Source organism: Cupressus sempervirens, chromosome 6 (assembly GCF_028749045.1).
Source record: "Cupressus sempervirens isolate cs-2001-9-10 chromosome 6, ASM2874904v1, whole genome shotgun sequence".
NCBI lineage: Eukaryota > Viridiplantae > Streptophyta > Pinopsida > Cupressales > Cupressaceae > Cupressus > Cupressus sempervirens.
Window position 1 is genome coordinate 712,726,522 of NC_143123.1, and position 13,447 is coordinate 712,739,968.

General features: G+C 34.9%; 1 protein-coding gene across 1 annotated transcript in view; it reads right to left on the reverse strand.

Annotated features, from left to right (window-relative positions):
* Nucleotides 1–12,352, reverse strand: part of LOC149554268 (B3 domain-containing protein Os11g0197600-like) — a 101,357-nt gene extending 89,005 nt beyond the window's left edge. Inside the window, exon 1 of the mRNA XM_089789490.1 lies at nucleotides 11,829–12,352. Coding sequence (XP_089645616.1) covers nucleotides 11,829–11,975 — 147 coding nt within the window. The 5' untranslated portion in view covers nucleotides 11,976–12,352. The remainder of the gene's footprint in view (nucleotides 1–11,828) is intronic.
* Between the last annotated feature and the right edge of the window lie 1,095 nt (nucleotides 12,353–13,447).

Consider the following 13,447-nt stretch of genomic DNA (forward strand, 5'->3'; position numbering starts at 1 on the left):
AACAATAGTGCATGCATTGCAAATGTAGAAACATTACTTAATTGGAAAACCTTTTGAGCTTAGATCTGATCACCAAAGTTTGAAATATATTTTCACCCAACAGAACCTTAATGCTAGACAAAAGGAGATGGCTGGAATTTTTAGCAAATTATGAGTTCGACATAAGCTACATTAAAGGTAAGGAAAACAAGGTGGCTAATGCCCTAAGTCGAAGAAGGCACATCTCAGCAATGACTATGGTAAACTTCAGGTTGAGGAATCAAATTTTACAATGTTTGGAGCATGATGAGTTTTATACAGAAATCAGCTTGGCTCTTATCAGAGACCCGCAAGATCCTAAGTATTCAGAGTTTAGTTTAGAAGAGGATGAATTATTAAGATATCACCACCGAATCTTCGTGCCCAACGACCCTGAACTTCGAAGACAAATTCTAGGTGAATTTCATTTTGCCCCATATTCAGGACATCCGAGAGTAACAAAAATGTTATCTAATATAAAACCTTTATATTTTTGGAAGGGAATGAAAAGGGAAATAATCGAGTTTGTTGCAGGATGCTTAGAATGTCAGAAGGTAAAGGTAGAACATCGATACCCAATAGATCTGTTGCACCCAAATGAAGTACTCAAGTGGAAGTGGCAGGTAATATCCATGGATTTTGTGCAAGGGTTACCTATGACTCAGAATTGACACAACACTATCTTGGTCGTGGTTGATAGATTAACTAAGGTTGCTCATTTCATACTAGGTAGTTTATCTAATGGAGCACCTAAAATTACTCATAAGTTCATAAAAGAGATTTTCAGGTTACACGGAATTCTAGAGAAAATTATTTCCGATAGGGATGCTAGGATAACTTCTAGATTTTGGCAAACATTATTTATAGCTTTGGGCACCAAATTGAATATTAGTTCAGCCTATCATCCTAAGACAGATGGTCAGACAGAATCAGTTAACAAGTATTAGAGGATCTCCTAAGAGTATACTATATGAACCGACAGTACCAATGGGAAACATACTTACCCCTGCTAGAATTTGCATATAATAACTCTTATCAGTCCACCATTAGAATGACTCCTTTTGAGGCTTTGTATGGTCGTAAGTGCAAAACTCCAGTAAGTTGGAATCGATTGGAAGACAGAATCATTGTTAGGCCTGAAATGCTACAAGAGATGGAAGTGCAGGTACTCCAAATTCATCAGAGGTTAAAGGAAGCAAATAACATACAGAAAGTTATGTTGATGCTAAAAGAACACCCAAAGAGTTCTTAGTAGGGGACAAGGTGTTACTAAGGGTTAAACCTCAGAAAAGTACTATCAAGTTTGGCAAGAATGTTAAGTTAGCCCCGAGATATGTAGCACCATTTGAAGTTTTGGAGGTTGTTAACCCAGTGGCATACAGGATTGCTTTACCACTAGCCCTTGCCAGGATGCATGACGTCTTCCATGTGTCTTATCTTAAAAAGTATGTTACTCACCATGAACATATGATTGATTGGAAATTACTACAGGTGCCAAAGCCAGGAGTGATAGAGGTAAGACCGCTCAGAATACTCGAGGTACGTAAGCTATGCTTACGAAATCGAGAAGTAATGCAGTGCAAGGTCCAGTGGGACTAGTATACTAAAGATAATGCCACCTAGGAGAATTATCATGATATTTTCCAAAGATATCCCTATCTTTTCTCTAAAATTGACAATTGAACATTTCTTTTCTTTTCATATAACTGACTGGTACTACTTAAATTTGCTATTATTTTCATCGAAGACGATGAAAAATCTAAGGAGGTGGGTATGTTACATCCCAAATTTTGCCCTAAATTTTAAATTTAACTTAGTCGTTGATTTAACAAATCAATATTATGTGAAGTGAGTTAATTAATTATCGTCGTTGTATCATTTTATTTCTTCCTGATCATGTGAAGTGAGTTAGTTAATTATAGTCGTCGTATCATTTTATTTCTTCTTGATCATGTGAAGTGAGTTAGTTAATTATAGCCGCTATATCATTTTATTTCTTCCTGATCATGTGAAGTGAGTTAGTTAATTATAGCCGTTGTATCATTTTATTTCTTCTTGATCATGTGAAATGAGTTAGTTGAAATATATATGTTGTATTAACTGATAATGAGATATTTTCATGAACATGTGAAATGAGTTAGTTATTCTGACGTTGATGAAATCTTTAACGGTCACTAGATGATTTTGAATTAACAATTAATAAACCTTGAATTGATGTCTTGGCAAGGATGTTGTTTTGAATGAATACAGGAAGAAGACTGAAGAGATGGGAAGCATTGCTAAACGGGGTCATCGGAAGGGGATGGTCGAATGGTCCAGTCATCAGAATCGACAGGTTTGACCTAAGACTATCTTGGCAAGGTTACTAGGACTTGACAACATATTACATGGTGGAACCACATGAGCTATAAAAGGAACATTATAATAAATAATATAAAATAAACATAAATTCTTACCTTTAAATAATTATCAAAGAATTTATTATTTAATCATTATTATACATTCTGAAACACAAACATATGTATATAAAAATAAGGTGACACCAATACATTATAAATAATAATCTAATGATGCCACCTTATCAATACATACACATGAACGTAGAGAAGAATATATAACAATAATAAAATAACAATAACCCTTTAACTTCTTATTTTTCTTTCTTTTCTTTCCCTCCTTTTCTTTTCTTTTTAATCGATTTGAATGGTATTCGAATGAGTTCTTGTAACTGAAGGGAGCCGAGGAGTCAAGCTCTTTCTTTTTTATTAGAGTCTCATAATCGTATCAATTCATTCTTTCTTCCCATACTTTTTCCTTGCTATCGGAGGCTCTCAAAACAACTAAGATTGATTTTTTATTTACATTTTTGCTTACTCGTTCGTCTCCATATTCTATCTCATTCCTTGCCACGGGTTTCAGAATAGGAAGAGAAGTCCATTTCCCTGACTACAAAGCAACCCGGACTGCAATAAAGGTGTCATGTAAGACCACTGCCAACCATGATTTCCTTGTGTTTATTCATTACGCTGCCTGTGGTAAAACGTACAAAATACCACTTATATATCTGTAGATTTCTTTCTGTGTTTTTCTTCTCACATTTAAACACCAGTCGTATATCTTTTGTGCCAATGATGTATGGAAACCATAACACTGTTGCCTTTATATTTCAGTTCGAATTCAAAGAGTTATTTGATAGATTTAAAAACATGGAATCTGCTTATATAATAATATTCATGTACTCCAATCCTATATAATCAACTATCTCAGTTCAAATATAATTACATCCTTTTATAAGATGATATCTTGAAAATTAGAACACCGAAGAATTCACCAGGCAATGATGCCATTAAAGGTGAAGAAGGTGTAAAGCAATGCTATGAATGTAAACTTGAAAGCACCTGGGAATCACCGGCTTGGTAGCCTAAAAAGGGTGAGGAGGTGTAGAGAATCTGCACAAAAAGGAATGACATCAAATTTAATAAACAATAAGTTAAAACTAAAATAGCTCATGCATGTTCTAGTTGTGTATAAGTTGTCAAGTCGAGTGGTGGAGATCGAGTTTGTAGACCCAATTTGAAAATATTTGGCTAGGGTAGAATTTAGGCAGATGTGCCAAACATGTGATCTTTGTTAATTGTCCAGACACTTCAGTTATTTTGGAGAATAACGGTTGGGACTTCAACCCACTTGAATACTCTGATGGCTAGGCTTATGAACATCCCAAGCCCGATCCCGAGGTAGGGAGGGCCGTTCTATTAATTTAGAATGTGTGGGGATAAGTAATGGTCCGCGGTTGGGAGGTTAAACCTATGTCAATGCTTCTCCTCTCACCAATGCCAAGGCTTGGACAACGAGATAAAGAGATTCATTTGTTTTTTAATGTATGTTCTTTCACTTTTTATCTCTGCTAAAATAGATAAATATTTTTATTTTAAGATGTAGAAAATATTTACTTTTAAATTGATGTAATTAGCCGTTACTTTAATTTTAGCTGAATATCTAGAATTTGTCAAATTGTTAAGCCATATATTTATGTCGAATAATCAACTGAATATGTAAAAGAATTTCTTTCAGTTATAATCAGTTGGTAGAAATCTTTGTCATGTGAAATGAAATCAGTTACTTGTGAGAATAGTTTAATTTGAGATTAAAATCTGGTTGTGAAATTCTGTATGTTACAATTTTCTATATGCATTTAGACTTGCAAACCACGATTTGGGATTTATATGCGAAAACATTTCATGTAAAGGGCCTTGCAAACAACAATTTGGTCATTTCATGCAAAAACGTTACATGTAATAGGGCATTCAAACCACAATTTATAGCAAGCTTCACCATTTTGTGATTGCAAAGTAATCCAAGAACCATGTTCTGCCAAGGCATTGGAAGGGAAAGACATTTGCACAAGCGTTTGCATCATTTCATGCACATGTAATGCAGGTTTCAATCCATGGTTTTCCTTAAGAAGACATTTTCAAACATGCAAATCACTCCAAGAAGTGTGATTTGCACTTTGGAAGGCATTTGCAACATCATTTGTATTATCTTGCACATAAATTCGCATCTTTAAACCGTGATTTGGAGCTAAGGTTTGAATTTTTAAAAGGCATTTGATCCTTACATGCAAGCACACTTGTAAAACCCGATTTTTGAGAGAATGAGGTCATTCTAACTTCTTCCTCCAAATTTTACTCTTTGCTCTCCAAGTAAGTGTAGAATTCCGGTTTTGCTTACATTTCTTTATCAAATTGCTTATTTGTTGAATTCTTTTGCTCTTTATCTTCCATTTGTTCAAATGTAGCCCTAGTTTCTTGTTACAAGTTATTTAATAAGTTTACAACTTTCATTCTTTGCAAATGCAAAAAACTTCTCCAAATCAAAAACAAATTTGCATGCAAGATTGAAGTATTGGAATTATCAATTTAAGTCAAAGCAAGAGGTATGTCTTCTTTTCCATTTTTAGTTTTTGTATATACTTTGTTGCTTGTCTTTGTTTGTCTTTGTTTGTTTATGAAGAAAAGTTGGAAATCTTCCATCAAGGAATGCAAGTATCCTTCATGCTTTCATCTTTCATATTCCAGTCATCTCCAGTTTCACCCAAACTCCATATTTCTAAACATGTAATCACACTTCAAAAACCCGATTACATATTTACACCAACTAAAAATGATGAGTTTTTCACATGTAATTGCATCTCCAAATTTTTAAACATTAAAATTCTTGTCTTACATACATCCATATACTTCCAACTTGCATTCTTTTCCATTCAAAACAAAACCCCTATTTTTCCTACATGCAATCCAACTTGTGGAACCTGATTTTGGCCATTATTGTCCAAAATACAAGCTGTCCCAATCATTTACAGCCTTCAAAAGTGCTTAATAGGTATCTAAATCATACTTCAAACACTCATCCTTCATAGATCTGTCATTGAGACTCAAATTCCAAAGTTTTCATGGATCCAATCCCATCAGATGATGTTTTCACCCTTTGGAATTTCCATGTTACAGCTCATGATATGTCCAAGAAATTTGCATCTTCCAAAAGAAAAAGGAAAAATGAAATACCAATATGACAAAGAACTAGCTCATAGTGTTCCATCAAAGATTTCATCCTCTATGGATGAGATCACGAACACAGAGATTGGTCATGTTGATATGGCAAATTTCTTACAACAGATTGATACATCTTTCCAACAAGACATGTTGCAGATCAAAAGAAGTAACATTCACTTGGTCTCTACCTTTTCCAATGGCTGCCCTAGAACCTGACTTCATGAGGAAATGCGGCAAGCACTTTGATTCAAAAAATTTAAAAAATCAGTTGAAAGATGTTGATGGGAAAGTTGTTCTAGAGTTTACATCTAGACATCATTGAGAAGGTTTTCAAAATGTTGGAAACTCTAGAATGTGCAAATCTAAGAAGGAGAATTCACATAACTATGGGATGAGAAAAGCTTGATTACATCAAGTTTTCAAAATGACAACTGGCAATTCATCAAAGAGAATCAGAGGCTATCAAAAGATGCAACACCACAGTTATCAAGGTGAATGCAGTGGCCCAAAATACAGGAACTCCCGATCCTATGATTATTTGTTATTGCATCATCAAGTACAAAGCCTTTGCTGATAATCTATAGGATTGAGTCATTCAAAATTTATAGTTTCAACATTTTCTTCAAGTGTATTTTCAGCTTCTAATCTTCTAATTTCAAAAGATAAGTTGCATGTAATCCATGTTCATGTAACCCGGTTACACGTACCTTCAATCATATAGTCCAATAAGTCTTCTTTATTAGTTTGACTTAGTCAAGGTGGTTGAGTTCCTCCCACCTTTTTCTCTAACTCCTTTGCCTATATAAAGGAGTGTCCTTCATTGTAAATAACCATCTTTTTTATATGCAAGAAAGCTTTGCTAAGTTTGTACAGGCACAATTGTGGTTTTGTAGTGCAAATTCGAAAGAAAAGTGAACAAAAAAAAGAAATTGAATTTGAATATATGACTGGAAGCAATCGTTGCAGATCAAATTGGAAGTTGTGACTACAATTTGTGTTTAATATCTTTTATTCATGTTATTCTTGTGCGTGTATTAGAGCAAAGTGACTACAAGAAGCAATTGAATTCGTACTTGTGACTGGAAGCAATTGTGGTGGTATAGACTAGAAGATGTGACTGTGGTTTATATTACTATCTTATATTCATACAATTTGTTAGAATTAAGTTACTTTCATGTCTATGAATTGAAATAACTTATAAGATTATAGTGCAGAAATCATCTACTTCTAGAAGTCTATGCGCCCCAATAGTAGAGATTTACCTTTAAAGAATTACATAGGAGTCTGTGAGCTTCATAGTTATTCTTACAATGTGGATAAATTAGACATAGATCTTAGCTGGTACGCTTTCGATCAGCTTGTGAGTTGGTGTGAGTTTATCGGTATCACTTTTACCAATTTCTAGATAGAAGTGTAGTTAAGAGGTTCATCTTGCCCATCACCCACACCGCGAGGAAGTGGATTATTTCCTGAAACAAGAGGAAAGAATAATAGTAACACTCTTTAAAAGTATCTCTAAACTTCTTGCTTACCTTAAGTTGATCCAAGGAACAGTGAGAAGGGGGAGCCTTACCTTTAAGGTAAGAGAGACTTTGTCTCACATGCTGTGGCTGGTAATCCAGTTTTGCAATGGAATTTATACAAACTATCGGTTGCAATATCCACCCAACAAGAAGCAACCAGTACTAGAAGTTGATCTTATAAGTCTGAATTGGGTGACTTTAATCATTATCAAAATATTGGCATTGGAAAAAAGGAGTTGCCATGGTTGGCATTACCATTCCCTTGCATGCGGATGCACATATCAGATTTATACATGTCTGATACAGTCATGAGTTGTATTGATTTTGAAAATTGAGTAAATCAATTTATCCAAGCTTTGGCAACCGGTTAGAAGTTAATTGTTTCTTTCAGTATCTAGTTATCCTTTCTAGAATTGCACTCAATCATTGCTAAAAAAAAACAAAAACAAAAACATTAAAAAAAACTCAAAAAAACAGAAATTGGCCCCAAAAAATTCAGAATTTGCACGATCCGAAACAGGGGTGCCCACTACATTGTGAAGGATTCACTTTGACCTACACACATCATTTTTTCCCCATTGGCTCCATCACATACTGGATTTTTCAGCTCTTAAAGTGCCACAACTGGTTATTTCTCACAACAACGATTTGTTGTTCTGTCGGTTTCTTTCTCGTTTTTTGCCAAATGAAGACTTCTACGTTTTTAATGGATTTTTTTAACAATTTTGTGTGTTCTTTCTGCTCACCTAGGATTTCAGCACTGGGGTTCTGAATCTACATGTTTTTATGATTTTTTAACAAAATCATGGGTATTCAAATTTTTTGCACATATTGAAAAATATATATATAGCTTTCAAAAAAATTAAGTGTTTATCAACAAAAATCTACAGTATTTGAGAAGCTGGATTATATCTAATCTTCTGTCTTGGCATAGTGGGAAGGACACTTTCGCTACCCAAAATCATGTCAGAAGGTAGCTAGAGGTTCAATAGCAAGAATTACAATACCTAAAAATAGAGGATGCTCACCATTTTTGAGCATCAGTGTCTTCATCTGCTTGTGCTTCGGAAATCTCCGTGCCCCACAATTACAGGTAAAGACCAAGACAAGTTTCATAAGTGCAATCGAGAAGTACTTATATCGCTCAAATTATCTGTCACCAATGAGATGCTTTCAGAAATGTCATCTAACAAGACTTCAGAAATGTCATCTAACAAGACTGTTGTAGAGATCTGGAATCACTTGAAGGTTTTTCAATAGATGTCAGATAAAGGCAGAGCTTTCTTTTTGGAACATATGTTGTTCTCAATTATGAAGTATAACAAGATGTCTGCAGGATTATTTAATGAAGATTAAAGACATTTGTGATTAACTGGAGGCCACTGGTTGCAAGATTGAAGAAGGGGATATGGTGATAATCATGTTGAAAAGTTTAACATGATTCTATGAGCTTACCAATGTTGATTTGAAGTTTATGATTTATGTAATAAGCTTTTAAATGGGACAGGTGGAAGCAGTATTTTGGTAGCAACAGAAAGACAGTCAGTGTGCAACAAGCTTTTACAGCCAAAGAAAAAGGCAAAGGAGAGTCTACTCAACAGAAAGGACAAGGCAAACCTACTGATTCTTCAAAAAATCTGAAATCTATCACATGTCACAATTGTAGTAAAGTTGGCCATATGAAGAAGTTTCCTAGAAAGATGTCCAAAAATTCAACAAGGGAAGGGTCTCAATAGCATTCTCATGTCACAAAGCATTCAAAGCATAACCTTCTATCCATTCATGGCCAAAAGACCAACAGATCGTGACAAATCTACTACATAGTAGTTAGTAAAATGAAGATTAAGGGTATAAGTAATATTGTAATATTTAGCTTATAATGGTTATTTAAGTATTTAGAAAAATAACTGCTTGTCATTCTTGATCATTTTTATCATGGAAAGATCTTTTGTAATTGCTTATATAAGGAGTATTCCTCTCTTTTGTTTATACAATCAATAACCATTGCAAGATATGGCATAAGAAGACCCAATTTTGTGGTGAAATTGTCATTGACCAAATTCTTTTACTACCACTCTAGCCATTCAAATGCTATCTCCGTTTCTAGTTCTCCAATTAGTGAGAGGAACTGGTCTACATGTAGATTAATCCACCTTCTTAAGAGCAACAAATATTCCTCTAAGAGAGCATAGAAGCTTGTGGTTGTACATGTTGCTTCAAGTCTCATTCACTAGAAGACACTTGTGTACAAACAAAGTCCAGTAGCATGATGAGATTTAGAGCTAGAGGAGCCATCACAAATAGATGGATTACCAAAGCTTCACAATGTGGAGTCTAGTAATTCTAGTGATGAGGAGTTTGGGGATGATTTAAGGCCTCTCTTCACTACATTTTCTTATTTCAATATCATTGTACTCATTGAAATCATCTCTATGATATTCTGGATGAATTATAAATCTCCAAATTGACATTTGTGACGTCAAATTTTAGTACTATTCAGACATTTTAGTATTTAGTATTTGCACTTTCATTGTTTTACTAATTTACCAAAGTCTCAATTGAAAGGGAATTCTTATACATCTTTGCATAACTATTTTTTCAAGTGCCATATGTATATCAAGGTTCTTTAAGGACATTGATAAGATGTATGATCTTATAGATGCCAGGACAATTTACACTAAGTAGACCAAATTTCTGAATCTTAGGGGTTATTTTTAGCCAGCCAAGATGGATGTCACAACTTCGGCACAAGAGGACCCAAATTTGCAGTAGAAATGTCATGGACCAAATTCTTTAACTACCACTCTAGTCATTCAATTACTATCTCAAGTTTCTAATTCTCCAACTACTAAGAGGAACGAATTTCCTTGTAGCTTCATACACTCTCTTAAGAGGAATAGACTTAACCCCCACGGGGGCCTTTGCCCTACGATGGAATTTTATGTGGCGCACTTTCTAGAGATCTGGGATGGGATCATTGTCTATCCCCTGTACCTATCCCATCATTGGTTGCATTCCCTCAAGATCCCTATTGGTTCCTTCAAAGCAGGCTCTCATCATCTTTGCATTGAGACAGATCATCAGTTACAAAGAGAAGACAGTGTTGGTTCCTCAAATTGTTGGTTGAAATCCTATGAGCTTGCCACTCAATGTTGGGATGTTCAACATAATTTGGCCAACGAATGGGTTTGATCCTTACAGAATCAAATACCCCTGCTCTTTAGACCCTGCAAAACCTAGGCAGGTGTACCTTCAAATAATCTTTCAAAATGGTTTAATGCTTCTTAATGCAGGCTTTCAAACGATACTCTTGAAAATGGCATCTAATCTCTCAAGGAGAAATCAAAATTATAAACTGAGTGCTTATGGAGTATTTATATGTCATTTGAAGAATATGAATGGGTGTACTTGGCAATATGCACAAAACTTAGGCAAAGAACTTCACCAACTACAATTGCACATCAACTTAAGAGAAATGAGCAAGACCAGTCCTTAATCCAAGCTACTGCACCAGGAAGGTAAAGCTGTGCCTGGTTGACAAGTATCCATATAACTAATATCGCTCTTCTAGGCACTGACGGATTATATCTGCAGAGCAGTTATCCAATTTGTAGAGGCAAATATGCCTGATAAAGAAAATTTTGGTTGGTCTGCATTTCTAAAATCTTTTAAATTAAGTTTATTACAGTCAAGTTTAATAAGGCTTGTGAAAATATATATTTTCCTCCTTAGGATTTTTAAAACACTTCCAAGTCCCTAAAAGACTCCCCAGGATCACTGGTATTAAAAAAAATTTGCAGCACACAAAAGGAACACCTAGAATCAACCAACATTTGCCAAAACTATATTTGAATAGGAGAATGGTATGTGGGAAAGAAGAGGTAGTTATTCCCATGTTTGGTCATTAGGATAGAGCTCCAAATTTCATGGCAAGTTCCCCTTAAGACCCTTTAGCATCTCCCATCTTCACATGTCTCCGACAAAGGCTTGTGAAATGATAGAGGTCAAGTTACTTTCTTCGGTCATAACTTACCCAGAACGGCAACTTGACTCCTCGCGAGAACAAGATTTTTCTGTATAAATGGCTCAATTTTTTAACCCACTTGATTTGAACTGCATGATGAATATTAGCAGTAAACTAATCCTTGTCGATGAGCTGAAACTTTCAGTCCAGAACACACGTATTTAGTTCTCTGTTTTATTTTTGCATTTACACTCCGTGGTATTTTCCTGGTTTAAGTGCAAGTCAAGCATCTTTATCATTGTTCTTTCTTTACAAGACCATATGTATTGGTGTCTTTAAGCATGAACCATGCTAGGATCTTCATATACCCAAACTTACAGTTTTACTAATTTGAGTATGCAATGCATTATTTGAGCTGTGAGTTAAACCCATGTTAGGATCCGTAGGTAACCCACTTCAAAGTTTTCCTTATCTGGTATCTAATGCTGGGATTGAAGTGCAGGTATGAAACCTGTTGGGATCTTTATATACCCCAATTTTCAGTTTTAACAATTTCGGTCTGTAATACAATGTTTGAGCTGCGAGCAAAATCCATGTTAACTTCTCTATGCGCCCCCAAACTTCAAAAGTTTGCTAATTTAGGTATGCAGTATATCGATGAAGTTGTTCTTACTTTTAGGGCCTTTATGCACCCTGCTTTATAGTTTCAGGAATTTGGGTAGGCAAGGCAGGGATTGAGAAGCAAGCAAGCAAAGCTTGTATACGTACCAATCTTATCGTGAAGTCGTGCAGCATGACCTTGAAGAAGCAGGAGCCATTGAAATTGGACATACCGTGAGTTCTGTAACATGTTTGGGTACATTTTAGGCACGCTGTATATCTTTCTGTACCTTCTCTTTCCTTTGTTTCTCCCATTGTTATTGTCAATGTATTAAGAGTGAGAAGAGTCTATGAAGTTCATAGACAAAATTATTCTTTCTCCGTTTCTTCGGCGGAGTGCCAGCGCATGTCAGACTAAAGAGTGGTACTTCGACAAATCTTCCGGGCAATCGATAAAAATTGTTTCATCTCCAGACTTTGGGAATGTAATGCCATCTTTCCGGTTAAAACTTCATTGTTTTCATGAACCCCCTCTGTGCTTCCGTAGACGTAGACACGAATATGAAACTCAGATTTGTGTTCCTCCCTCACTTGAAAAACACAAACCAAATCATTGGGATTGTACTCCCCATAATTAGTTTGCCGCTAGAATGAGAAGGATATGAAAAAATTAAAAAATACGGAACAAGAATGATTAAAAACACAAAACGGATTTTAGTTTAATTAGTATCCCATGGAGGCGTGCAATTAGTGAAAATTCATAGATTTTTAGAATATAGATTTTTATTTTAAAACAATAATCTAGAAAAACACTTTAAATTGGTACACGTATTGTTGATAGGATTTGGATTTAATAAGTCTATCTATTAGTTCATACATTTCAATGGATTGTGGAAATTTGATAATGTTGATTGATACCCTTCATGGGAAGGAACTATGCTTCAAATCTAAGCGCTAGAGATGCTAAGAATATTCGTGTATTCTTTCATCCTGATGATGGATAATGAAGTGTGATCCGAAACATCGAGGCTAAAAAATTACACAATCAATTTCAAAAATAGTTCATACATTTCAATGGATTGTGGAAATTCGATAATGTTGATTGATACCCTTCATGAGAGGGAACTATGCTTCAAATCTAAGCAACTAGAGATGCTAAGTGTAGTGCCTACCCCTAGTTAACTTTTCTAATTTTATTGTTGAACTCTTTTAGGCCAGCTTTATTTTTATGCTTGATAATCAGTGACATTGTTTTCCAAATTGTTGGATATTATTGTTTTCCAAATTGTTGGATATTATTTCATATTCAGTATATATATATATATATATATATATATATATATAGAGAGAGAGAGAGAGAGAGAGATACTTAGTTATTTTAGTTATCTCATGATGGTTTGGTGATGATATATATGTTCATGCAGTGATTTTCAATTATTTAATGATGTTAGTTGGATGAATGATTTAAATGTGTTTTGTATGGATACTTACCTCATACTTGCATGTGTATGGTGTACGTGTATATTTTCTTTATATTTGACGTTTCTGATGTGGTTAAGGAAAGAAGTCACAGTCACTTGCTAGTCGAGATTTACACGATGTACCAATTCTTGTCATTGCCTGTTTATTTAAGAATATATGTGTTCCTCCATGTGTGAATTTTATGCAGACTACAGGTATCAGGTATCGACTTCCTTGAATTATCAGGATGAGCATACCCTATCACAATATCTTAATGGTAAGAGAGGGGAGATAACTTGTGAGTCTAAATCCTATCTTTAAACTAT